This window comes from Coenobita brevimanus, chromosome 71 (genome assembly GCF_032717465.1).
Source record: "Coenobita brevimanus isolate Jiangsu-jjx chromosome 71, ASM3271746v2, whole genome shotgun sequence".
Classification (NCBI taxonomy): domain Eukaryota; kingdom Metazoa; phylum Arthropoda; class Malacostraca; order Decapoda; family Coenobitidae; genus Coenobita; species Coenobita brevimanus.
Genome location: NC_137024.1, coordinates 21,386,659 through 21,412,283, shown reverse-complemented (window position 1 = coordinate 21,412,283; position 25,625 = coordinate 21,386,659). Strand labels below are relative to the sequence as shown.

The 25,625-nt window shown below is 41.9% G+C and overlaps 1 protein-coding gene across 1 annotated transcript in view; it reads right to left on the bottom strand.

The window, feature by feature from the left end:
• The window catches only part of LOC145406698 (potassium voltage-gated channel subfamily KQT member 1-like), a 553,790-nt gene that overhangs the window by 70,028 nt on the left and 458,137 nt on the right, over positions 1-25,625 (bottom strand). The window contains exon 11 of the mRNA XM_080277799.1: positions 15,603-15,735. Within this exon, the coding sequence (XP_080133925.1) occupies positions 15,603-15,735 (133 nt within the window). The remainder of the gene's footprint in view (positions 1-15,602; positions 15,736-25,625) is intronic.

Sequence of the window (25,625 nt, the reverse complement as noted above, 5' to 3'; positions counted from 1 at the left end):
CATCAAAGAGTGTTGAAAAGAATGGTCGAAAAAGGAAAGTCAACCAGAAAAGTGGGCAGTGAATAGTGCAAAGAGAAAATGCAATCTGGGGGAGGAATATGTTGCCTATGGCACGAAGAAAGTTATGCCAAAGTGAAAAGTGGGCCCCAACTGCAACACAGGTTGCTTTGAGAATGTGAGTATTGACAATATTAATGCAATTTTTACAAACTTTTGGTCTACTGGGAATTATGATTCCCAAAATTCATACTTGTATAGGGCTCATACATTCTGACCTGTGAAAAGGAAAATAACTCAGATTGAGGTAAGTCATAGAAAGTTCATGTACACCCAAGGTAAATAGAACTAAAAGGTAGTTACGGCCCCTCCTCCTCGTGCGGGGGGGGGGGGCTGGGTAGGCTGTGACGTCAAACGGTGGTGAGTGAGAGAAAGAGAGCCTCTACTATAGAAAATGGTTTTTAAGGTAGACCCAAAAGTTAAATAGTGACCCACAACCTTTTCTTGCATTGCATTCGGCAGTGTTGTCCTGTGGTTTCTGTTAGTTTTATGTGTCTCTACTATTTAGTAAGTATATTGTATCTATTGTAGTTAGTTCAAGCATAGAGAGAGAGGGGGTGGAGTCCTTGCTTTTCGAAAAATTTTATGGATTTAGCAGTGGTTTCCGACATTAATTGAGCAGCATGTCTAACATTTATTTTTCTGACACCTTGAACATTTATGTGATAGGAGACAAACGGTGTACTGTTTTTAGATCATGGACACGACCCCATGAACGTTACTTGTGGCGTCACATAATCCAAAAAATTTTTTTCTGAGTTCTTCATCTCTTGGGAGCTTATGAAATTGCATGGTACTTCCTTTAAAAATGAAGAGATTTACATCCCCGAACAATACAGTTAGCATGCATATTAAAGAAAAAAACACAGAAAAACGGAGCGATCTGGAGTTCCGAAGACGTCTGTGAACTGCTGTCGACTGACACACTCCCCTCGTACTAACCCCCCCCCCCGTCTCTCTACCCTGTGACGTCACGCCACTGCCGACGCAGTCCACTCTTATTTTGAATCAAGGCTTCTCTTTCCTGAAACTACCTTTGATATCTATTTACCTTGTATACACCCACCAAAAAAATTATCGTTACCTCAGGGTGAGATGAACTCTGAAATGATTTGTAAAAGTGAATCTGTGTTCATTTGGTACCGGTAGTAGTTCAGAACCCTTGGTCCTTATGTCATATTGTATCACACCACAAGGGTAACGAATTTTGTTTTTTGTGGCTGTACACCTGCAATGTAATTATTGCTATTGTTATTAATGTCAATAATCAATCATTCTACATTGTTTAGAGTAGCTATATCATGATTTTTCATTATGGTAATTATTATAATTAGTATTACCATTATTTTTATTTATATGAAAGTAGTGGTAGTGCTATGCTCACAACTTTTCCAGGTAATATTCTCAATCATTTTCATCAATTCTGAATCTGTTTACCAGTTAAGAATCAGGTGGAAATTATGTTCTATGCCATTACAATAGGTAAACATGAAAAACACTCTATACCATGCTATTTAATTATTATTTGGTGCGATATTCTATTGCCAGACGCCTTAATCCCTTATACTGGGTGGCCACAAACAAATCGCCTCCACGTCACCCTGTCCCCCTCCATTTCACTGCCCCGCTCCCATTTCACACACCCCTCTCTCATATACCTCTCCACTCCATCCCTCCATCTCATCCTTGGCCTTCTCTTCCCTCTCTCCCCCTCCACCTCACTCACATACACTCTCCTCGTCAGTCTCTCACTCTCCATGCTCTCCACATGGACAAACCACCTCAATGCGTTTCTCCCAACACTTCCTATCACATCCACATCCACACCACAAAGCTCCTTCACATCCTCATTTGTCAGTCCGTCTCTCCATGTAACTCCACACGCTTCTCTCAGATAACTCATTTCCACTGCTCTCACTATTGACATGTGTCCCTCCAACAACGTCCAAGCTTCACTTCCATGCGTTAGAGTTGGTATCACAATATTGTCATGTAATAACTTTTTCACTTCCATGCTCACTTCCCTGTTTCTTATCACTGCCTTCAAGGAACCAGCAACCTTTCTTCCTTGTTGTACCCTTTCAAGCACTTCACCCTCCAAACTTCCATCCTTACTCATCACACTACCCAAGTACTTAAACGTACTCACATTTTCCATTTCCTCATCATCCAACCTTAGTGTACATTCACTGACTTCACCCCTCTCGAAAACCATAACTTTACTCTTTCCTGCATTCACCTTTAGATTCTGCTTCTTACACACCCTTCCAAACTCATCCACCAAGCCTTGCAACTCCTATTCGTCTTCACTTAACAACACCATTTCATCCGCAAACAACAGTACAGAGAGTTTCCAAACACTGCCCTCTCTCACAAGGGCCACTCCAACATCCACTTCCCTAACTTGTATCTCTTTTATAACCCCATCCATATACAGATTGAACAACCATGGAGACATGACACATCCATGTTTCGACCCAACCTTCAAATAGAAAAACTCACTCAGTTCACTATCCACACGCACTGCACCATTAACACCCTCATACATACTCTTCACAGCATTCAACAGCTTCCCATCTACTCCATATATTCTTAATAATTTCTACAATCGTGTTGTCTATCCACCCTGTCATATATATATATATATATATATATATATATATTGTTACATAGCCTATGATTTCATCATCCTTTGTATAATTCTAACGTACAGTATGCTGCATGTTTGATCACGATTCGCCTCGTGGCTTCCATAGTGCGTGTTCTACCTCACTTCCCCCCTCCTCCCTTATAGTAGAGTAAGTCGTTCTTTCTGTTGTTCAGAGCAGGAGTGTCAACTCTTTGTCCCCTATGGCTTCATTTGCGCGTCCTTCTTACACGTTGTATCAAGCTCTGCCGGCCCCTATATAATGAGCTCAGTCTCTGCATTAATTGCCACTTAGATCTACTCCTCATTTTGTTCACATCTCTGTCCTCCCCTGTACAGTTGTTATTTTTGTGAGTGCTCAGGAAGTCTCCAACCATCTGGCTGCTGTGTAATTTGAGTATAAGTGTTATTACATTTTTTCTTGTACTGTATAGCATAAGGTGTTAATGCGTAGGCCTGGTAAGGTTTTTGTGATTCATGTAAAGTTCATATTGTCAGCTCTTATTAATAATATTTTGTATCTGTAATAATATATCTTGCATTAACTGAGCGTTATCCGGTTTTCTCATTTTATCAGGGCTGACTTAGATAAATTTACTCTTGCTAATTTCGTGTTAATAGCGGCTATTGCAGTTAACCATATATTTAACCTGTTTTTGCCATTACATTATCCTTATGAGACCTGAATGTTTAGTTGTTAGTTTGAGCATTAAACTTTAACTTGTAATTTTACCTAACTCTTGTTTTGAACCTGGAACTTTGCGGGACAGTTTTCTCTGTTCCGTAACATAAATTTGGCGACCTCTTATCAGGATATTCAGGATATTATCATAAGGATATTGGATGATATTTTGTGACTGTGATTTATTCATGATGTCTACTATTACTACTCTTGATGAAGCCAAAGATTTTTTGTCAAATGTGCAAACAGTGTGTGATGTAGAAAACAGAACAAAGAATGAACTTAAGCTTGTTGCTCAACAATTGGGAATTGCTGTTCGCTCTCATCATTCTAAAGATCAAATTGTTGACATAATTAATAAAAGCTTGTTTAATGTAACTCCTCCAGATGAGCAAACGCAGATTGAATTAGCTAAGTTACAGCTAGCCCTGCAGCAGGCTCGTATTCAGGAGGCACAGGTACAGGCTCAGGCACAAATTGAACTTGCTAGGATTCAGGCAGACCATGAGTATCGCATGAAACAAGGTGGAATTGGATCATCTAGCTCTGATGATTTTGATGTGGCTAAAAATGTTAAACTTGTCCCTCCTTTTAATGAATCTGATTTAACAAAGTATTTTCAGTTGAGAGGGTAGCTACAGGTTTTAATTGGCCCAAAAAGTATTGGCCAGTACTCCTTCAAACTGTTCTCACCGGTAAAACTCAAGTAACTTATGCATCTTTGCCTCAGGATCAATCTGATAATTATGATGTAGTTAAGAGCTTGATTCTTAAGGCCTATGAGCTTGTTCCTGAAGCCTATAGAGTAAAATTTAGGACAACTTATAAGCAAGATGAGCAATCCCATGTTGAGTATGCAAAAATCAAAGAAGATCTGTTAGAGCAGTGGTTAAATTCTAAGAATGTGGATTCTGATTTTGATAAATTTAAGCAGATGATTTTGCTGGAGGACTTCAAAAGGTGTATTAATAAAGATGTAAGCCTATATCTTGATGAGAAAAGAATAGATAATTTGTCTGATGCTGCAGTTTTAGCTGATGAATATGTTCTCACTCACAAGAGATATTCTAAAGAAAAAGGAAAGCTGAGAGTAAGTACATTGCCTCTACTCAGAGTACAGGTAACAGGAAAGAGAATAAAGATGATGTTTCTCAGGAAGTAAATACCAGCTTCACCTCTAGATTTCAGAAAAGTAAATGTACTTATTGTAGTAAGCTTGGTCATACTACGGAGAAATGTTTCAGGAGACGGCGTGATGTGAACAAAAAGGAGTCTTTAAATATTCAGTCAATTGGTCTAGTGTCCACCCTTGAGAGTTCCCAGAATTCTTTAACCTGCTTTGAGGGGTAAATTAAATTCTCATGATGAAGCTCCTCTTTTGAGCAGTAACGTGGGTGACACTCTCAAGAGTTCATGTGCTAATTTCCTGTCTGATGGTTTTGTCAGTCCTCTGGACAGTAATGACAGGAAATCAGTTAAAATATATCGTGATACAGGTGCTTGCCAATCCCTTATGCTGACCAGTGTTCTAGGCTCTAATGTTAATTCCTCTGATGAAACTGTAATCTTACAAGGTGTAGGGAATAATTACTTCTCTGTCCCTCTGTGCAGAGTGAATTTAGAGTCTGGTTTTGTTAATGGTTCCGTTATGGTTGGGTTGGTTGAGACACTCCCAATGTCAGGTGTAACTTTCTTACTTGGAAATGATATTGGTGGAAGTCAAGTGTGTCCAGCTCCTCAGTTGTCTAGTGAGCCGGTGGCTGCGGCCCAGGATTGTGATGTCCCTGATGTGTTCTCTGCATGTGCTGTCACTAGGGCTAAGTCTAAAGTTACTGGTGACTTAGAGGATAATGATGATGATGATGTTATCCTAGCTGACACTTTTCTTGCTAATTTGGACCACTCACCAGATGAGGCAGTACCCCGTAGTGTTGATAATTTGTCTCGTCAAAAGTTGGTTGAGTTGCAGGTTGCTGACCCTGAGTTGAAAGGTCTAGCTAACTCTGCTTGCAGTGAGGAAGAGTCAGCTGGTGCTTCTATTTGTTATTATATAAAGTCAGGAGTACTTATGAGAAAGTGGAGACCCCCAACACCATCAGCCGACTGTGAATGGGAGGTTGTACATCAGGTTGTCATCCCTCGTGTTTGTAGGCAGGATATCATTAGAGTAGCTCATGATTCCAGTTTGGCAGGACACCTTGGAGTGAGGAAGACTGTGGCACGCATTTTGAAACACTTCTACTGGCCAGGTATCTTCAGAGATGTTTCCTGGTATTGTAAGTCTTGTCACACCTGTCAAGTTGTGGGGAAGTGCAATCAGACCGAAAAGGTTGCACCTCTAGTTCCCATTCCTCCTTTTGAGGCGCCATTCACCCGTGTGTTGGTGGATATTGTGGGCCCTCTTCCTAAGACTTCTTCAGGATTTTCTTATGTGTTGACCCTGATTGATATGGCTACTCGTTATCCTGAAGCCATTCCATTCAGAAATATCTCAGCAAAGAACGTGGTTAAGGAAATGCTAGGGTTCTTCACAAAGTTTGGTCTACCCAAGGAGGTACAGTCAGACCGGGGAAGTAATTTCATGTCAAATGTTTTCAAGCAGTCTCTGAAAGAGTTGGGCATCACCCAGATCACGTCTTCAGCTTACCATCCCCAGACGCAAGGAGCGTTGGAGAGATATCATCAAACACTCAAATCGATGCTCAAGAAATTCTGTTTGGAACATCAGAAAGACTGGGATAAAGGTCTTCCATTCGTTGTATTTGCCGCAAGAGAATCTCCAAGTGAATCACTGGGCTTCTCACCCTTTGAACTACTGTTTGGCCATGAAGTAAGAGGACCCCTTAAGCTACTCAAGGAATGCTGGCTGTCGGAGGAAGATGACGTCAACCTGCTGGAGTATGTGATGAAGCTCAAAGAACGGCTGTCTACTGCTTTACAGCTGGCGAGAGAGAATTTAGGAGCTGCTCAGGAGAAGATGAAGACTTGTTATGATAAGAAGTCCAGGTTACGCCACTTTCAGCCAAGAGATCAGGTTTTGATTCTGCTACCGGTGCATGGGCAACCTCTTCAAGCCAAGTTTAGTGGTCCTTATTTCGTGGAGAAGAAACTCAGTGATGTCAACTATGTCATCGCCACACCAGATTGTAGAAAGAACAAGCAACTTTGCCACATCAACATGCTAAAGTTATATCACAGGCGGGACGATAATAACCCAGTCTGCACTGTAGCTGTTCCACCCGAGTCTGCAAGTGAAGTTCTCCCAAGCAGCATGAGTCTGAGTGATAGTTTCTGGAAGAATCCTGATATCATGAATGATCTCCAGACTAAGCTTTCTCATCTAGCTCAGGAAAGGCAGGAGTTTTCGGCATTACTGCAGGAGTACCCACAAGTGTTCCATGCCACTCCAGGAAGAACCACTGTGTTGATGCATGATGTCGATGTTGGAGACGCAAAGCCATTTAAACTGCCTCCTTACCGTGTGAACCCAGTGAAAGTTCCTATCATCCAGAAGGAGCTTGGCTACCTGTTGGATCACAAGATGATTGAGACCTGTCAGAGCGAGTGGAGTTCTCCTGTCACACTAAACCAGGTGGGTCACAGCGGCTTTGCATCGACTACAGACGTGTTAATCAGATAACCAAAACAGACACTTACCCTCTCCCTCGCGTGGAAGATTGCATAGACAAGATCGGAAAGGCTAGGTACATAAGTAAGTTTGATTTGTTAAAGGGATGCTGGGAAGTACCTATGACTGAACGTGCTAGGGAGATCTCATGTTTTGTAACACTAGGAAAGACTTTTTCATGTTCTGTAATGCCATATGGTATGAAGAATACACCAGCCACATTTCAGAAGCTCATGAATGTTGTAACAGAGGGTTTGGCAGGGTGTGTTGTTTATACTGATTATGTATTAATCTTCAGTGACAACTGGAAAGATCACCTATGCCATGTCAGTAAATTTCTTGAGCGTTTGGTTCAGGCTAATCTTGTAGCTAATTTATCAAAGTGTGAGTTTGGTCAAGCTAAAGTTCAGTACCTTGGGTACGTAATTGGTGATGGACATGTTGCACCACCAGGAGCTAAGGTTCAGGTTATAAGTGATCTTCCCAGACCTAAAAGTAGGAAAGAGCTACAAGGATTTTTGGGAATGGTAGGTTATTACAGGAGATTTGTTCTTAACTTTTCAATTCTTGTATCACCACTTACAGACCTACTGAAAAAGGGAGTTAAATTTGTCTGGACCGATAACTGTGAATCCTCTTTCAGCAAACTTAAAGCTATCCTATTAAGTCAGCCAGTGCTTGCTACTCCAAATTTTGCTAAGCCTTTTAAGATGGCTGTTGATGCAAGTGATACAGGAGCTGGGGCTGTTTTGCTGCTAGAAGATGATCAGAGTATTGAACACCCTGTATCTTATTATAGTAAGAAGTTCACTCCACCTCAAAAGAACTACTCAACTATTGAGAAAGTGCTTTTGGCCTTGATTTTGGGTTTACAGCATTTTTCATTTTATTTGTGTTCTGGTTTTGACCCCATAGTCATTTATACCGATCATAACCCACTGAAATTCCTTAGTAAGTTTAAAGATAAAAATCAGAGATTGATAAGATGGAGTCTACTTCTTCAGGAGTATTCATTAGACATACAACATATCAGGGGGAAAGAAAATGTTATTGCAGATTGCTTATCTAGACTTTAGACAGATTGTTTTAGAGTAATAAGAAATTTCCTTTGTAAATTTCTTTTTCTTTGTGGGGAGGTGTTACATAGCCTATGATTTCATCATCCTTTGTATAATTCTAACGTACAGTATGCTGCATGTTTGATCATGATTCGCCTCGTGGCTTCCGTAGTGCGTGTTCTACCTCACTCCCCTCCTCCTTCTTTATAGTAGAGTAAGTCGTTCTTTCTGTTGTTCAGAGCAGGAGTGTCAACTCTTTGTCCCCTATGGCTTCATTTGCGCGTCCTTCTTACAAGTTGTATCAAGCTCTGCCGGCCCCTATATAATGAGCTCAGTCTCTGCATTAATTGCCACTTAGATCTACTCCTCATTTTGTTCACATCTCTGTCCTTCCCTGTACAGTTGTTATTTTTGTGAGTGCTCAGGAAGTCTCCAACCATCTAGCTGCTGTGTAATTTGAGTATAAGTGTTATTACATTTTTTCTTGTACTGTATAGCATAAGGTGTTAATGCGTAGGCCTGGTAAGGTTTTTGTGATTCATGTAAAGTTCATATTGTCAGCCATTATTAATAATATTTTGTATCTGTAATAATATATCTTGCATTAACTGAGCATTATCCGGTTTTCTCATTTTATCAGGGCTGACTTAGATAAATTTACTCTTGCTAATTTCGTGTTAATAGCGGCTATTGCAGTTAACCATATATTTAACCTGTTTTTGCCATTACATTATCCTTATGAGTCCTGAATGTTTAGTTGTTAGTTTGAGCATTAAACTTTAACTAGTAATTTTACCTAACTCTTGTTTTGAACCTGGAACTTTGCGGGACAGTTTTCTCTGTTCCGTAACAATATATATATATATATATATATATATATATATATATATATATATATATATATATATATATATTTTGCCAGACACCTCAATCCCGTTTGGGGTGGCCACAAACAAATCGCCTCCAAGTCGCCCTGTCCCCCGCCATTTCACTGCCCTGCTCCCAACTCACACCCCCCCTCTCTCACACACCTCTCCACCCCATCCCTCCATCTCATCCTCGGCCTCCCCCTCCCTCTTCCCCCCTCCACCTCACTCACATACACTCTTTTCGTCAGTCTTTCACCCTCCATCCTCTCCACATGGCCAAACCACGTCAGTGTGTTCCTCATAACGCTTCCTATCACATCCAGATCCACACCACAACGCTCCTTTATATCCTCATTTGTCAGCCTGTCTCTCCATGTGACTCCACAGGCTCCTCTTAAATAACTCATTTCCACTGCTCTCACTCTTGACTTGTGACACACACACACACACACACACACACACACACACACACACACACACACACACACACAAACATATATATATATATATATATATATATATATATATATATATATATATATGTATATATATATATATATCCATCCATCCATTATCTAATCCTACGTTGCCCCATGAGGAACGTAGGAGCCCGCGGCTAGGAAAGTTGGTCCCGGCATTTAAGATGAGAATGACTAGCCTCACTCATCCCTGAGTGGGATTACTGGAGCAATAAACCCCAACCAACCCTTGGATATAAACCTTCATCGGCTTAATCCGACTGGAGCACCTTTATTACCCACTAAACCACCTGGAGTCAAAATTCTGTTGTCCTCAAGGACTGTACTTACACCTTGCCCAGGTATACTCTGTCGCCTTTGTCTGTCAACTTGTACCTTTCCATCTTGTTGGAAATCTGCTCTCATTCAGCCAGTCCTAAAGAGGGGTGACCGTTCCCAACCCTCTAATTATCGCGCAATTGTTTAAACATCCCGTGTCTCAAAAATTTTAGAGCCCCTTCTTAACAGAAAGATTTTAAAGCATCTCTTCTATCACAACCTTTTTTCTGATCATCAGTATGGGTTCCATCAAGGTCGCTCCACTTGCGATCTTCTCACCTACCTTTCAGACTCCTGGTCATCTTCCTTTCGGGACTTTGACGAAAGCTTTGTCATTGCACTTGACATCTCAAAGGCTTTGGATTGAGTCTGGCATAATTTCCAAACTGTCCTCTAACGGTTTCTGTCCTTCTATCTGTGCCTTCATCTATAGCTTCCTTTCTGATTGTTCTATAGCTGCTGTTGTAGACGGCACCGTTCTTCTCCCAGATCTATCAACAGTGGTGTTCCTCAAGGCTTTGTCTTATCACTATCTTCCTTTTATTCATCAGTGAGCTAAGCTGTACATCTAACCTATCCACTCATACGCTGATTATTACACCCTTCACCCTTCCATTCATTTCCCACAACGTCCATCTCAGCAGTTACTTCAACAAACAAGGGATGAGGCTATTGCACACTTAATGTCTGACTTGACTCATATCTCTGACTGCGGTGAAAGTAATCTTGTTGTTTTTAATGCATCAAAGACTCAGTTCTTACACCTATCAACCCGACAGAATCTTCCACAGGAATACCCACTAATGTTTAATAATATCCAGCTCAATCCTGCATCGTCCTTAAATATACTTGGGGTTTCATTCTCTCGGGACTTTTCTTGGAAAGTTCATATTACATCTTTTGTAAAATCTGCTTCCAAAAGATTAGGTGTGCTAAGCCGACTCTGTACCTTTTTACCCCGGCACAGTTGTTGACTTTATACACGGGTTTTATCTGCCCCTGTGTAGAGTACAACTCTCATGTGTTGGAGGGCTCCCGACATACAGGTCTTCTCAAAACGTTGAAGCCAAAGTTTTTTTTTGTCTCACTAACTCTCCTCCTCTTATTGGCTCGCTTGAAGCTCTGTCTCTTCGCTGCATTGTTGCCTCTTTATCTCTTTTCTATCGCTGCTTCAATAGTCACCGCTCCTCTGAAATTTCTACTTGCATCCCTCCACCTCTACGACGGGCGTGTAGTACCCAACTGTCAACACACTCTCATCCCTTTTCTGTCCAACTCTCCAATGCAAGCGTTAACCATTACTCCCAGTCCTTCATTTATGCAACAGATCAACTCTGGAACTGTCTCCCTCTGTCTGTATTTCCTACCTTCTATGATCTCTAGTCTTTAAAACGCAGTGTGTCCAAGCATGTCGAAATGAACAGATCTTGAATTAGGCTCTCTTTTGTATTATTTTTACTTTTTTCTTTGAAGGAACGATTTGCAGGCTTCTGGCCTTTGGTTCCTTCTTCCTTGCATAAAAGAAAGTATATATATATATATATATATATATATATATATATATATATATATATATATATGTATATATATATATATATATATATATATATATATATATATATATATATATATATATGTGAGGAAGAAGGAACCAAAGGCCATAAGCCCGCATAACAGTTCCCTCCAAGAGAAAAACAAAATACAATAGAGAGCCAAATTCAAGATCCGATCATTTTGAGATGCCTGGACACACTGCGTTTGAAAGACTGGAGATCATAGGCAGCAGGAAATACAGACAGAGGGAGACAGTTTCAGAGTTGACCTGTTGCATAAATGAAAGACTGGGAGTAACGGTTAACTCTTGCATTAGAGAGTTGGACAGAAAAGGGATGAGAGTTTGCTGCCAGGCGGGTGCTACGCACCCGTCGTAGAGGTGGAGGAATGCAAGCAGACAGTTCAGAGGAGCAGTGACCATTAAAGTAGCGATAGTAAAGAGATAAAGATGCAACAGTGCAGTGAAGAGACGGAGGTTGAAGGGAGTCAGTAAGAAGAGGAGAGTTAATAAGACGAAAAGCCTTTGACTCCACCCTATTGAGAAGAGCTGTAGAGCCTCCCCACACATGAGAGTTGTACTCTACACAGGGGCGGATGAAACCCCTGTATAGAGTCAACAATTGTGCAGGGGTAAAGAAAGAGCGGAGTCGGCTTAGGACACCCAATCTCTCGGAAGCAGATTTTACAAGAGATGTAATATGATCTTTCCAAGATAAGTCCCGAGTAAATGAAACCCCAAGCATGTTCAAGGATGATGCAGGATTAAGCTGAATATTATTAAACATTAGTGGGTATACCTGTGGAAGATTTTGTCGGGTTGATAGGTGTAAGAACTGAGTCTTAGATGCATTAAAAGCAACCATATTATTTTTACCCCAGTCAGAGATACGAGCCAAGTCAGACATTAGGTGTGCCATAGCCTCATCCCTTGTTTGTTGATGGGCGTTGCGGGAACCGAATGGAAAGGTAAAGGGTGGAGTCATCAGCGTATGAGTGGATAGGGTTAAATGTACAGCTTAGAAGATCATTGATGAATAAAAGGAAGAGAGTTGGTGATAGGACAGAGCCCTGAGGAACACCACTGTTGATAGATCTAGGAGAAGAACGATGGCCGTCTACAACAGCGGCTATAGAACGACCAGAAAGGAAGCTAGCGATGAAGGCACAGATAGAAGGATAGAAACCATAGGAGGGCAGTTTGGAAATTAAAGATTTATGCCAGACTCGATCGAAAGCCTTTGAGATGTCAAGTGCAATGGTAAAGCTTTCGCCAAAGTCCCGAAAGGAGGATGACCAGGAGTCTGAAAGGTAGGTGAGAAGATCGCCAGTGGAGCGTCCCTGACGGAACCCATACTGACGATCGGAAATAAGGTTGTGATAGGAAAGATGCCTTAAAATTTTTCTATTGAGAATTGACTCGAAAACTTTTGAAATATAGGACGTTAAAGCAATTGGACGATAGTTAGAGGGTTGTAAATGGTCACCCTTCTTTGGGACTGGCTGAATGAGAGCAAACTTCCAGCACGAAGGAAAGGTACAAGTTGACAGACAAAGGCGAAAGAGTTTGCCTAGGCAGGGTGTAAGCACAGAAGCACAGTTCTTGAGAACAACAGGAGGGACCCCATCAGGCCCATATGCCTTGTTAGTACTGACATATACATATACATATATATATATATATATATATATATATATATATATATATATATATATATATCCATCATCTAATCCTATGCCGCTCCATGAGCAGCGTAGCAGCCCTGGGCTGGGCAAGTTAGGCCTGATATTTAAGATGAGACTGACTAGCCTCATTCATCCCTGAATGGCATTATGTGAGTAATAAACCCCACCCACCCCTTAGATATAAACCTACACCGGCTCAATCCGACTGGAGTGCCTTAATTACCCATTAAACTATCAGGCGCCACAATTTGGTTAAATGATTACTCCCCTGCGTGGTAAATGGGTTCCTGGTGTACAGGAAACCATTTGGCTTGTTACTTAATGTAGAGTCACCCATAGGCAGAAGGAAGGGGAAAGAGTGAAGGAAAGAAAGACAGACGGGGGAGTGTAGTCACCCGCAGGCAAAAGGAAGTGGAAAGAATGAAGGAATGAAAGACAGATAAGGAAGGATGGAAGAGAGGAAAGGGCAGACACCCAAAGCAGTACACCTGCTTCATGTGCAGCACGTGTGTGTGTGTGTGTGTGTGTGTGTAAAAATATATATATATATATATATATATATATATATATATATATATATATATATATATATATATATACATACACACACACACACAGTATATATCACAGCATCCTCTCTGATCCACTACATCACCTCCAGGTTCTCTTTGAAATCACAACATCACCTGTACAATATTATGTCACCTCTCCAATGCCATTACATTCCTCTATAAAACCAGATCATCACTGACAGCATCATCCTCTTATCATTTTTTTTTTTTTTCAGTGTCCTCTAGGCATAAGCTTAACAACTGGTGCAGGCTTAACAGACTGCTCCCCGAGGCCCAGCACTTCTTCAACATTCTATGGAGTATATCAACTTACAGTTATGCAGTATATCTAGGGTGAACAGAAATCAAATATTACTGTTGTTGTTGATGTGGCTTTAGGCTCATCGGCACATGAAGTAGGTGAACTGCAAGCTCAAGTTACCCTTCTCCTGTGGTCTATTTTCCTTTAAGGAGAAAGGGAAGGTTTGAGGGACATTTGTATAACCGGACAGCAGAGTCGTCCAATTTCATCAATGCCATCATGTGAAGGCCTCTCTCTCTCTCTCTCTCTCTCTCTCTCTCTCTCTCTCTCTCTCTCTCTCTCTCTCTCTCTCTCTCTCTCTCTCTCTCTCTCTCTCTCTCTCTCTCCAAAACTAGAATTCAGATGCCTGTATTAGAAAAGCAGATGTGCAAAAGCACTATGAGCAATGTCCAATCATACAGGCACAAATCCATACATAAAACATTTAAACCTCTGATATTCTTTGTTCTACCTCAAAGGCAAACAACCCATTATTATATATATATATTTTTCTGCAGAGATGGTATACAAATCTCTGTGGGACCTAGTCATTTAAATTACTGCCAGGATAAAAAGGGCTATAATTCTTGCAGTGAGTATCTCCCTACATACTTCATCCATCCATTCTTTAAACATTCATCTATTCAGTATCTTGTTTTCTCATGCATTTGCTTACAATTTTATTCATCCATCTTCTTGGCCTTCCATACCTCCTACGATCCTAAATATCACTAATATACAGCACAGAATACCTTTTTCACTACCCAGTTCATGAAAATATCTAAACACATCCTCTTGTACACTCCAAAGAACAGACTTCCATGCTCCACATCTTTCACAAGCCTATCCCATTCAGTCTACGTAATATATATTTCTTAATATTCCCACTACTATTGCATTACTTTCAGCTTTTCAGATTCATGCCTCACCAGTGTCTCACCATTTGTTAAATGTGAGCAGTAACATACCCTCATGCAGTCTTATTGTAGCCTCAATATATACCAAGTTTTCTGTTTCACATCAAGGCCTTCACAGCACTGCTCACTTCCCTCCCCTGAGGCACTATGCGTTTTACTTCCTTTCCCCATTTGCCAGGTAACTCCCCTTTTGTCAGTGCACCAATTACTTATGGTGTAACTTTCCACCAATTCAAGTCTCGCTCCACTCACCAGCTCTTGAAATTCTGAGTCATCCTCTTCTCCCAGTAACCATTACCCTATTCATGTCTTCATTTACTGTCAGACCCTATTCACAAACAATGCAAATTCCGTACTGTTTTACAAATATCCAGTTCACAATTACTTGGCAGAACAGAATCATCTGCATACGGTACTGTATATCAGGCACATGATACTCCATCCCTCACACTGTGGTTTCTAACAGAAAAGTCACAAGGTACAGGACAGTACTATTAGACTGATATCATAAAGAGGAAGCAAGCCCCCAATCATTGACGGACATTGTGGATCACATGATTATTATACTTTATTAGCTTGCATCCCATATTACTGAACGTAGTGTGCAAAGATACAGTAAGCCAAACAAATTCTATTTTTGTCACATGCTTCAGAAACTGTCATCAAAATTTAGAGGCTTGACCTACATTCATGATCTCAGGTTTAACTAACTGAACCAGGGAATATTTTCTTCATTTTCTTCTTGCTATCTTCTAATGATTTCATTATATTAACGATAATCTGAAAATGGCATTACTTGGCTTCAAGGGGGATAATACATTAATAAAAGCCATGAAGTCAAACAAGAATTTCACTTACGAGGTAAAGCCCTGAGGTTCATCTATATCAATATCAATTTCATCTGAGGCAACTTCTGTAACTGATGAAGCTTGACTATGGAGCGCTGATCCCCGTGACCCACACTCCCGTCGGGTCCTGCTGGGCGTCCCTGCTGGGGAAGACACCACGTCACTCAAATTCCTGTTCATGTAAGCTCAAGAGGCTTTCTAGTAGCTCTTCCTTAACAACTTTTTTGTGCATAATATACCTTAATTTTCTCACATACTGTATGTTATTTAGAGTTTTTTTTTTTTTTTTAACTGACAAATTGTATAGATAACATACAGGAAATATCGAAATACAGTAGCAGATCCAGAAATACACTGGTATGGAAGAGGTATTGGAAAGATTCTTTAACTGATGAAAATACAGGCCCCAAGCCATAAGCACCGATAGAATGGCCTGTGCTGCTACTTTAAACATCTTGAGACAATCTTTAAAAAGGATAACAAGTATATTTTTATCAGTAATAGACAAGTATATTTTTATCAGTTATAGACAAAGTCGTTGCACGACAGTTCTGTGAGACCCACTCTAATGCATAGAAGGCTTTACATTGTTAGAGGAACACAACCCAAGACTGAGAGTAGTGAAAATGAGTCACAGCACAGAATTACCTCTTGACTAAGACAAGTGGTTATTATGGAGACCAGACACATCTCATTCTCACAGTAGATGTCATCAAGAAAAACAAATTTGCATGTCCTCACCTATCACAGAATGGTGCAAACACGACTTCTATGGCGGCTGAGATGCTGACTTCCTCTGTGGCAATATATTTACAATCTCCATAACCTCATGTGTCCAAAATCCTACTGAATGCCACCTCATGCCTTTGACCATAGTAGTTGTCCACCTTAAGTACCCAAAACCATGCAGCATTGAAAAGCTGAAGCCTCATACACTTATTCCACCAACGCCCAGAAGCAACATGACTGCAGTCACAAGATAATACGCTCACTACAACTGGTCAAGTCTAGGGGCACTTTTGTTAACTACTCAAATTCATACTTATAGCTGACTCAGATCACGGCATGGCATGGTTGTGTGTAGGACACATAGAATCAAGGTATCAGTATGTCTCATATGAGAGGTCATTGCCTTTATCACCCTTATACTGACTCCCAATGACAATAAAAAGCCACTGCAGGGATCACAAGTACAGCTGATGTCCTGCTTCTTGGATGCCTTTATCTCAGTCGGTTGGAGCTGCAGGGCAACACAATCCATCACTTGCCAAGAGCTTGCAACCCACATTTTCCAGCATACTTCAGTGGTGGGCTCTCACTCACATCATAGCCTCAAAACTGCGGACAAAATCCCCTGTCATAGTTCAGACACAAGCAGTGAATGGAGGGCTGGAACCTTCATTCATCCTGGGCTATCTTCAGCCTGGGAGTCTACGATCCCATCAACACTATAACATAATGTAAAGGAGCTCCTGGCAGCCTTCTCACTCCTGCTCAGCTTTTCAGGGAGATGCTAGAACAGCATATCGGTATCACTTCTAAAAGGGCAAAACAATGGCTGTGGCTTATGTCATTCATCAAAAGATATCTCACTTCAAGTCATTCTTGATAAATGAAACCATTTCCATCTGGGTACACAGATGGAATTCACCAGTTTGACTGCCATATACCAAAACACCCAACTATTGATTGGATGTACTGTCACAATGTGATACAATAACTATTTTGTCAAATGATCCCTGAGGACATCGACCTTTTGAGCCTTTACAGGAAGGCTCAGTGTGGTAGGGTGACCATAGTGGCACCTCCTTCAGCAGTCACAGCCTCAATGCCAGCAGAGATATGTCAACCGGTGGCCTAACCAGCCCTGGAATGGAACTGTAAATGCACCCATAGTTCTGTTAATTCTTGGCTCTTCACAACTGGGCCCTCTATATTGAGCAATAAAGGAAAACTTGGGGTTGTTGACGGCTTCCCTTTCAACCCAGACAGACCATGAACCACAGCCCACATCTCAGCATCAGCCGGTGTGGATATACTTCCGGCCATAATTTCTAACGTAGTGCTCTTGCAGACTCTCTTTACTGTCTCTGGCTTTGAACTTATAACCACCAACTGCCTGCAATGGTGAGGGCTCTTATTGGCTCATCCCCTCCTGGCCCACAGTCATCACCCTGTGGCCCACCGACATATTTGACCCACTTGGCAGTGACCTATATTACATTACGTAAGACTCTGCATATTACAGAAAGAGTCCAAGCACAAGTACTGACAAGCTACAAATCAAGCAACATCATCTTGACCCTCTGAGGACTGTAGCTGACAACCAGTCGATCACCTAATGTGGGCTACAGCCAGTTGACCAACTCCTGTGACCTGCAGCTGGTGACCAGGTGTTCATTTCCTGTGGACTGCAGCTGACTACCAGCTGACCACCTCTGTGGATTGTAGAAGATGATCATTTGATAATATCCTGTGGACTGCAGTCAGTGATCAGTTGATCACTTCCTTCCAATTGCAGCTGACAAGCTGATCACCTCTGGAGTACAATCAATTTCCAGTTAAATCATTCACCCCTCCTCACGCTATGGAAGGATCAACACAAGAAAGTATCTGAGTGCATCAATCATCATCCTTCCAGCTTGGAAGGCACATGGCAGTCTTCACTCACTTTGTCCAGTCACAACTTTATCACAGTGCCTACAATGCACAAATCAAACCCAATTACAAGCACTATTTCTTCACCAGAATACTGGCTTCTTCAGCAGTCTGTAACCCTAAGTACTTGGCAGAAGTACATAGAAGAGGATGCTAATCCAGAGGAATCACTTAGATCATGTGCCACAGGAATCAAGCAGCAACTGTGGCCCTATGTTATCGCCAAGTTCCTTCAATTTCTAATCCAAAATGAGGTTCTGGGTGGACAAAACCATTTCCTTAAAGATCTCCAGTGATCTTTGCTACACGAGGCTATAATGGTGTCCCTCCTCCATCTTCCAGTGCCTTCTTTCTGGTGGTCTGGTGAAGGACCAACATCCTCCAAAGAGGGGTGGTGTTGGGTTAAATGCTTAGATCGGCATCTCAGTGTACAGTGAACTGGTGCCTTACGGTAAGAACTAAAAAGATTTATCATGGTCCTTTGGACTGCTCGGTACTATTATTTTGAATATTTGCACCAATTTCCTTGTGGAATGACAGTGGAAAGACTATATGGGTGCTACGTCCTTCTGGCCTCGCATGCCCAACAAAGGAATGTACCTGTTTGTGAGACTGTTTGGATGATATTCATATATAACAAAACAGGCAATGTGTGTGAGTAAAGAATCACATTAAGTGGTATTCTTCAGTCTATGCGTCATAATATCAACACAATTATTGTGCACCAATTTTTTTGGAGCTAGCATATATTAGAATGTTAGAAACCTGCTTTTACTTCACAGCACAGGAAAGTTTGCATCTAATGAGCATTACACAGCAATTGTAAAATTTGATATGAAGCTGAGACAGTTATAATGGGCTCAGTGGTCAAACTGGAGGCTGTGACTTGAAGGCTGTTACACCTTTCAATATGCAAACATGTTACTCTGACAGGATTTTCTATTACGTAACAAGAAGTTGGGAACAGATAGGTGTGTTGGTTAAACAATTTCTTCAAACACTACAAGCCAGGCTTAGTTTTTACATATGCCACCCTCAAAAACCTAAGGTATGGTTAGGGGTAATCATTCCAGGAACTATTTGTTCTCTTCTGAGGAAGAACTGTGTCATTACTGACCTTGAACATAACCTCATTCTCCCAGGTGGTTGCTGGTGACCATCTTTAATCTAATTAGCCCTAATGCCTTATCCCTCAATACATTATACTTTGACATGCAATGTCTTTACAAGGCTTTGCTCGTTAACTGCATTCGATGCAGGAGCCAGAATCTCTGAAGTACATTTATGCATATGTTTTTGGAAAGCCTTGGCCATGCATACAGGTGTAATTTTTTTTTTTCACCGGCTGATGGCAACTCACTGTAATAACTGGTGTCATGCGGCTCCAGCAAAGCTAGAGTGCCACCAACAAGTTACCTGGGTAAATTTTTTAATGACCGATTGCCCTTACTGCTGTCAACCCTGCCTAAGGACTTGGGTCTGAATTAAGAGTTTTCCTTATCCACAGCCAGCTGCCATCTAAGGTTATTGAATTCACCCAAACTTAGGGAACAAATTTCACTGTGTAGGAAAGATGTGTGTAGTAGTCTCTGTCATGATTTTGTGTAAATGTGGACAAGTTCCTTGCCTGGGAATGTTATGCAAAATAAGCTACTGGGCATTGCCCAATACCACTCCCATGGCAGTACCTTCTAGATGGTTACCATCCACCACCTAACTGAAGGCAATAAAAGATCCAAGAACTTGTCAAGTTTTCCAAATACATGACTGACTTTACTACACTAGCTCCTCCAGTCTCTCTATGGGCCAGGAGCATTAGCTAAAATTCGAAGAAAACCTGGGAAGAAAATCGAGAAAGCTGATATTTGCAAGAAGGCTACTTGGACGCGTACTAAGTCAAAACCCACACATTCTAAACATTCCACATAAGCTAGCCGTGTGGGACGAAAATCTAAGATGGCCACCAATAGCATGGGACACTTTGGAACCAGAAGTCACAGATGGTCATGTAATACCTCTTTTTAAGGTTTGGGGTATGAGAAAACCATTTTTACCATTATTTCAATGATTTACTGACGTATGTTCAAAATATGATCAAAGTAATGTATACTGTATTTTAAACAAAATAGTAAATTCAGCACATTTAAAAACAACAACCAACACTAACTTTTGCGGCAGCAGTTATTGAACTACTTCTAAATAAAACATTTGTTTGGTATCATGACTAGTTGTGGTCACAATTATAGCTTGGGGATTCAGTATCTCCACTACGTGGGCATGAATTAGGACAAGACTGGGCAATACACAAAAAACACATAGGTATACAGTACAGTCCTGATCTCCGACATTTGCATCTCTTGCCACACATTTGTTTACGCCTACATGACACTATGAAAAGAACATGATCTGTCGCTATTGGTCTGTCGGTCAAAAGGAGATTCAGCATTCCACCTCAAGGCTCCCAACCACAGTCAGTAGGATTTAGATCCTCAACATTGCCCAACCACTCCTGAACTGCCAAGTAGGCTCGATATGAGTGGTACTTTGCAGCTGAGGATGTGGGAGGCAGGCTCTGAATTGGAAGCTGCTGGATGCTTTGCTCATCCTCTGCCTATACTGCACAGATCTCAGCTTATCAAATGTTGTATATGTCTGATTGGCATTATATAACTTCAGCAAGAATATTTCTCCCATTCTGGCTACTTCTTCATGGCTGGCATCACTCTACTTTTAACACATCCAAAGTCCTCCAATCATCACCTTCCAAGACTGTCATGGCCTTCTTTTTGCCTATGCCATATAAGACAGAGACTGTCACATCTGGTGATGGCATGTGCTATCAAGATGTGTTGTCGGGTGTGTGGATGTGCTTCCTGCTGGATGCTGTGTTTGCTTTAAACAAAGTTTCTTGCATACTAAATGTCTATCTATCTATTGCCAGACGCCTTAATCCCGTAAGGGGTGGTCACAAACAAATCGCCTCCATGTCGCCCTGTCTCCCGCCATTTCACTGCCCATCTCCCAGGTAAGAGTGGCAAGAGTGAAAGATTAGTTTTGGGCGAGTGTAGAAGCGTGTATGGACAAGTTTGAGAGGAGCGAGAGAGTGCTGTTGATTGGAGACATGAATGGCAAAGTTGGGAATGTACGAGTGGATGGAGTGGTTGGTTAGTGGGGTGTGCCAGCTGACGTAGATGGGAATGGAAGTGCTTTGGTGGACATCTGTGCTGGAAAGGGGTTGGCAATAGCCAACACCTACTTTCGGCATAAGATGATCCACCGGTACACATGGAGAGTAATGAGGAGGATGGATGAACTTGTTGAACGAAAGGCAATGATAGACTACGTGTGTGTGGATGAGCGAATGAGAAGACAAGTGTTGGATGCAAGAGTGTGGAGAGGGTGGGGGAATGGAGTCTCGGACCATCACTTAGTGATGGCCAAGGTAGAGCTGCAAAGAAAGAAGTTAAGGAGACGAAGGGGAAGACAAGAGGAAGCAACTCCTGTGAGAAGAGTGGAGAAATTGCAAGATAGTGAGAAAATGACAGAGTATAAGAGATAGTGGAAGAAAGATTGGGAAGGTATGAGCTAGAGCAAATGGAAAGGGTGGAAGACGTATGTAAGATATTCATGGAAGAGATAGGCGCAGCGTGTGAGGCGGTTTGTGGAGTGAGGAGGAGATGCTAGGGTGTGCGAGGGACAGCATGGTGGAATGATGAGGTGACACGAGCTGTGGAACAAAAGAAGAAGGCATATAGTGAATGGTTAGCGAGTAGAGGTAGGGGAGAAGATGAGAGAGAGAAGAGAGAGGTATATGTGAGCAGGAGAAGGGAGGTTAAGAGACTGGTGAAGGAGAGTAAAAAGAAAGTGGATGAAGAGTTTGGGAGGAATCTGAGTGTGAAATGGAGGGAGAGTAAGAAATTGTTTTGGAAGGAGGTAAAGAAAGTAAGGCAGTGTGAAAGGGGAAATAGTAGGGGAGTGAAAGATAGGAATAATAGATTGTTGGTGGAGAAGAGAAAGAAACTGAGGAGATGGAAGGAGCACTTTGAGGATTTGTTGAATGTGGAGAGTGAGAGCAGTGCGAGTATAAGTGGTTGGGGAATGGCTGGGAGAAGAAGAGATGAGAGGAGGGAGGAAGAGATCAGTAGGGCGGAAGTAGTGGAAGTGATGAAGAAGATTAAGTTGGGAAAGGCCCCAGGAATTGATGGAGTGTGTGGTGAAATGCTTAGGTTTGGGGGTGAGATTGTTGTGGAGTGGATATGGAAGTTGTGTAGATTGGCTTGGGAAGAGGGAAGGGTTCCAGAGGACTGGAAATCAGGTATAATTGTTCCTTTATACAAAGGAAAAGGGGAGAGAGAAATATGTGGTAACCATAGGGGTATTTGCCTACTTTTTTTTTTTTTTTTTTTTTTTTATGTGTCTGACTCTGGGCATAGGCTTCACAGCCTGCTCTCAAGGCCCAGTAGTCCTCCTACGTACCATACACCTCTCTACATGTCACCACTTCGGCGCTAACACCCACCGTCCATATTGAATACATGCTAGGGCTGTCTCATACAGGACTGGTGTATTGGTATTAGCGGGGGTACTTTTACGACATGTCGGCGTGTCATCTGGTAGATCAGGAAAGTCTGCTTTTATGAAATTCAAATCCTTAAACTGTTCCCTGCCCCAGCCGGGATTCGAACCTGGGTCCATCAGGACTGCAGGCCGCCTCTCTACCGATTCAGCCACCGCCTCCCTACTTAGTGTGACTGGTAAAATATATGGTAGAATACTCATTGATAGGGTTAGGCATATGACAGAGGAGCTAGTTAGAGAAGAACAAGGGGGATTTAGGAAGGGAAAAGGGTGTGTAGATCAGATATTTGTTCTAAGATATTTAGTGGAGAAATATCTAGAGAAGGGAAGGAAAGTGTATGCTGCCTTCATGGACTTGGAGAAAGCTTATGACAGAAGAGATAGGCAAGATATGTGGAAGGTATTAAGAATATATGGAGAGAAGGGGAAATTGTTGAGTGCTGTGAAGAGTATGTATGAGGGAGCTAGGGCTGCTGTGCGAGTAGATGGTGAGCTGAGTGAGTTCTTTGATCTCAATGTGGGACTGAAACAGGGTTGTGTGATGTCTCCATGGCTGTTTAATATATACATGGATGGGGTTGTAAAGGAGGTGCAGGGTAGGGCAGTGGATATGGGGGTGGCTCTAATGAATGAGGGTGAGATTTGGAAGCTTCCGGTGTTGCTGTTTGCTGATGATACAGTACTGTTGAGTGAAGATGAATGGGAGTTGCAAGGTTTGGTGAATGAATTTGGGACAGTGTGTAGGAGGAGGAATCTGAAAGTTAATGTAAACAAAAGTAAAGTTATGGTGTTTGAGAGGAATGAAGTCACCGAGTGTGCAGTGAGGTTGGATGGTGAGGATATGGAGAATGTGAGTGCATTCAAGTACTTGGGTAGTGTGATGAGTAGGGACGGAACTTTGGGGGATGAAGTGCGTGAAAGGGTACAGCAGGGAAGGAAGGTTGTTGGTACACTGAAGGCAGTGATGAGAAATAGGGAGGTGAGTATGGAAGTTAAGAAGTCACTGCATGATAGTATTGTGATCCCTACCCTGACGTATGGAAGCGAGGCATGGACCTTGCAAGAGGGGAACAAGTCAAGAGTGAGAGCAGTGGAAATGAGTTACTTGAGGGGAGCATGTGGAGTGACGTGGAGGGACAGGTTGACGAATGAAGAAGTGAAGGAACGCTGTGGGGTGGATGTGGATGTGGTTGAGAAGATTAGGAGAAATACACTGAGGTGGTTTGGACATGTGAAGAGAATGGAGAATGAAAGACTGACTAAGAGGGTGTATGTAGGTGAGGTGGAGGGAGGGAGAGGGAGAGATAGACCGAGGATGAGGTGGAGGGATGGAGTTGAGAGGTATATGAGGGAGGGGGGGGTGAGTTGGGGGGAGGGTAGTCAAATGGTGGGTGACAGAGTGACTTGGAGGCGTTTTGTCTGCGGCCATCCTTTGCGGGATTAGGGCGTCAGGCTATAGATAGATAGATAGAAAGATCTCCCAGCTCACCCCCCTCCCTCTCTTATATACCTCTCCAGTCTATCAGTCCATTTCATCCTTGGTCTCCCCCTCCCTCTCCCCCCTCCACATCATTTACATAAACACTCCTCGTCAGTTTCTCATTCTCCATCCTCTCCATAAGGCCCAACCACCTCAATATACTTCTCCTAACGCTTCCTATCACATCCACCTCCACACCGCAAATGCTCCGTCACTTCCTCATTTGTCAGTCTGTCTCTCCATGTGACTCCACATACTCCTCTCAAATAACTCATTTCCACTGCTCTTATTCTTGACTGTCCCTCCAACAAGGTCCAAGCTTCACTTCCGTACATTAGAGTTGGTATCACAATACTGTCATGTAGTAACTTTTTCACTTCCATGCTCACTTCCCTGTTTCTTATCATTGCTTTCAAGGAACCAGCAACCTTTCTTCCTTGTTGTACACTTTCAAGCACTTCACCCTCTAAACTTCCATCCTTATTCATCACACTACCCAAATACTTAAACGCACTCACATTTTCCATTTCCTCCTCATCCAACCTCACTGTACATTCACTGACTTCACTTCTTTCGAAGACAACACTTTACTCTTCTCTACATTCACCTTTAGATTCCGTTTCTTACACACTTTCCCAAACTCATTCACCAAGCCTTGCAGCTCCCCTTTGTCTTCACTTAACAACACAGTATCATCTGCAAACAACAGTACAGGGAGTTTCCAAACACTGCCCTCTCTCACTAAGGCCACTCCATCATACACCTTGTATCTCTTTTAAAACCCCATCCATATACAGTACAGATTGAATAAGCATGGAGACATAACACATCCCTGTTTCAATCCAACCTTCAAATAGAAAAATTCACTCAGTTCATTATCCACACGCACTACAGCCTTAGCACCCTCATTCATTTCCTTCACGGCATTCAACAACTTCCCATCTACTTCATATATTCTTAATACTTTCCACAATCCTTGTCTATCCACCCTGTCATCTGCTTTCTCCAAATCCATGAAGGGTGCATACAACTTCATTCCCTTCTTTAGAAACTTTTCCACTAAGGATCTAAGAATGAATATCTGATCTATACAACCTCTTCCCTTCCTAAAACCTCCCTGATCTTCTCCAACAAATTCCTCGTTTTTTACCTTAACTCTGTCAATAAGTATCCTACCATATACTTTTCCCATTACACTAAGAAGACAAATGCCCCTGTGATTACCACACACTTCTTTTTCCACTTTTCCTTTGTACAGTGGAATAATTATACATGACTTATTATCCTCCGGGACTCTACCTTCCTTCCAGGCCAATC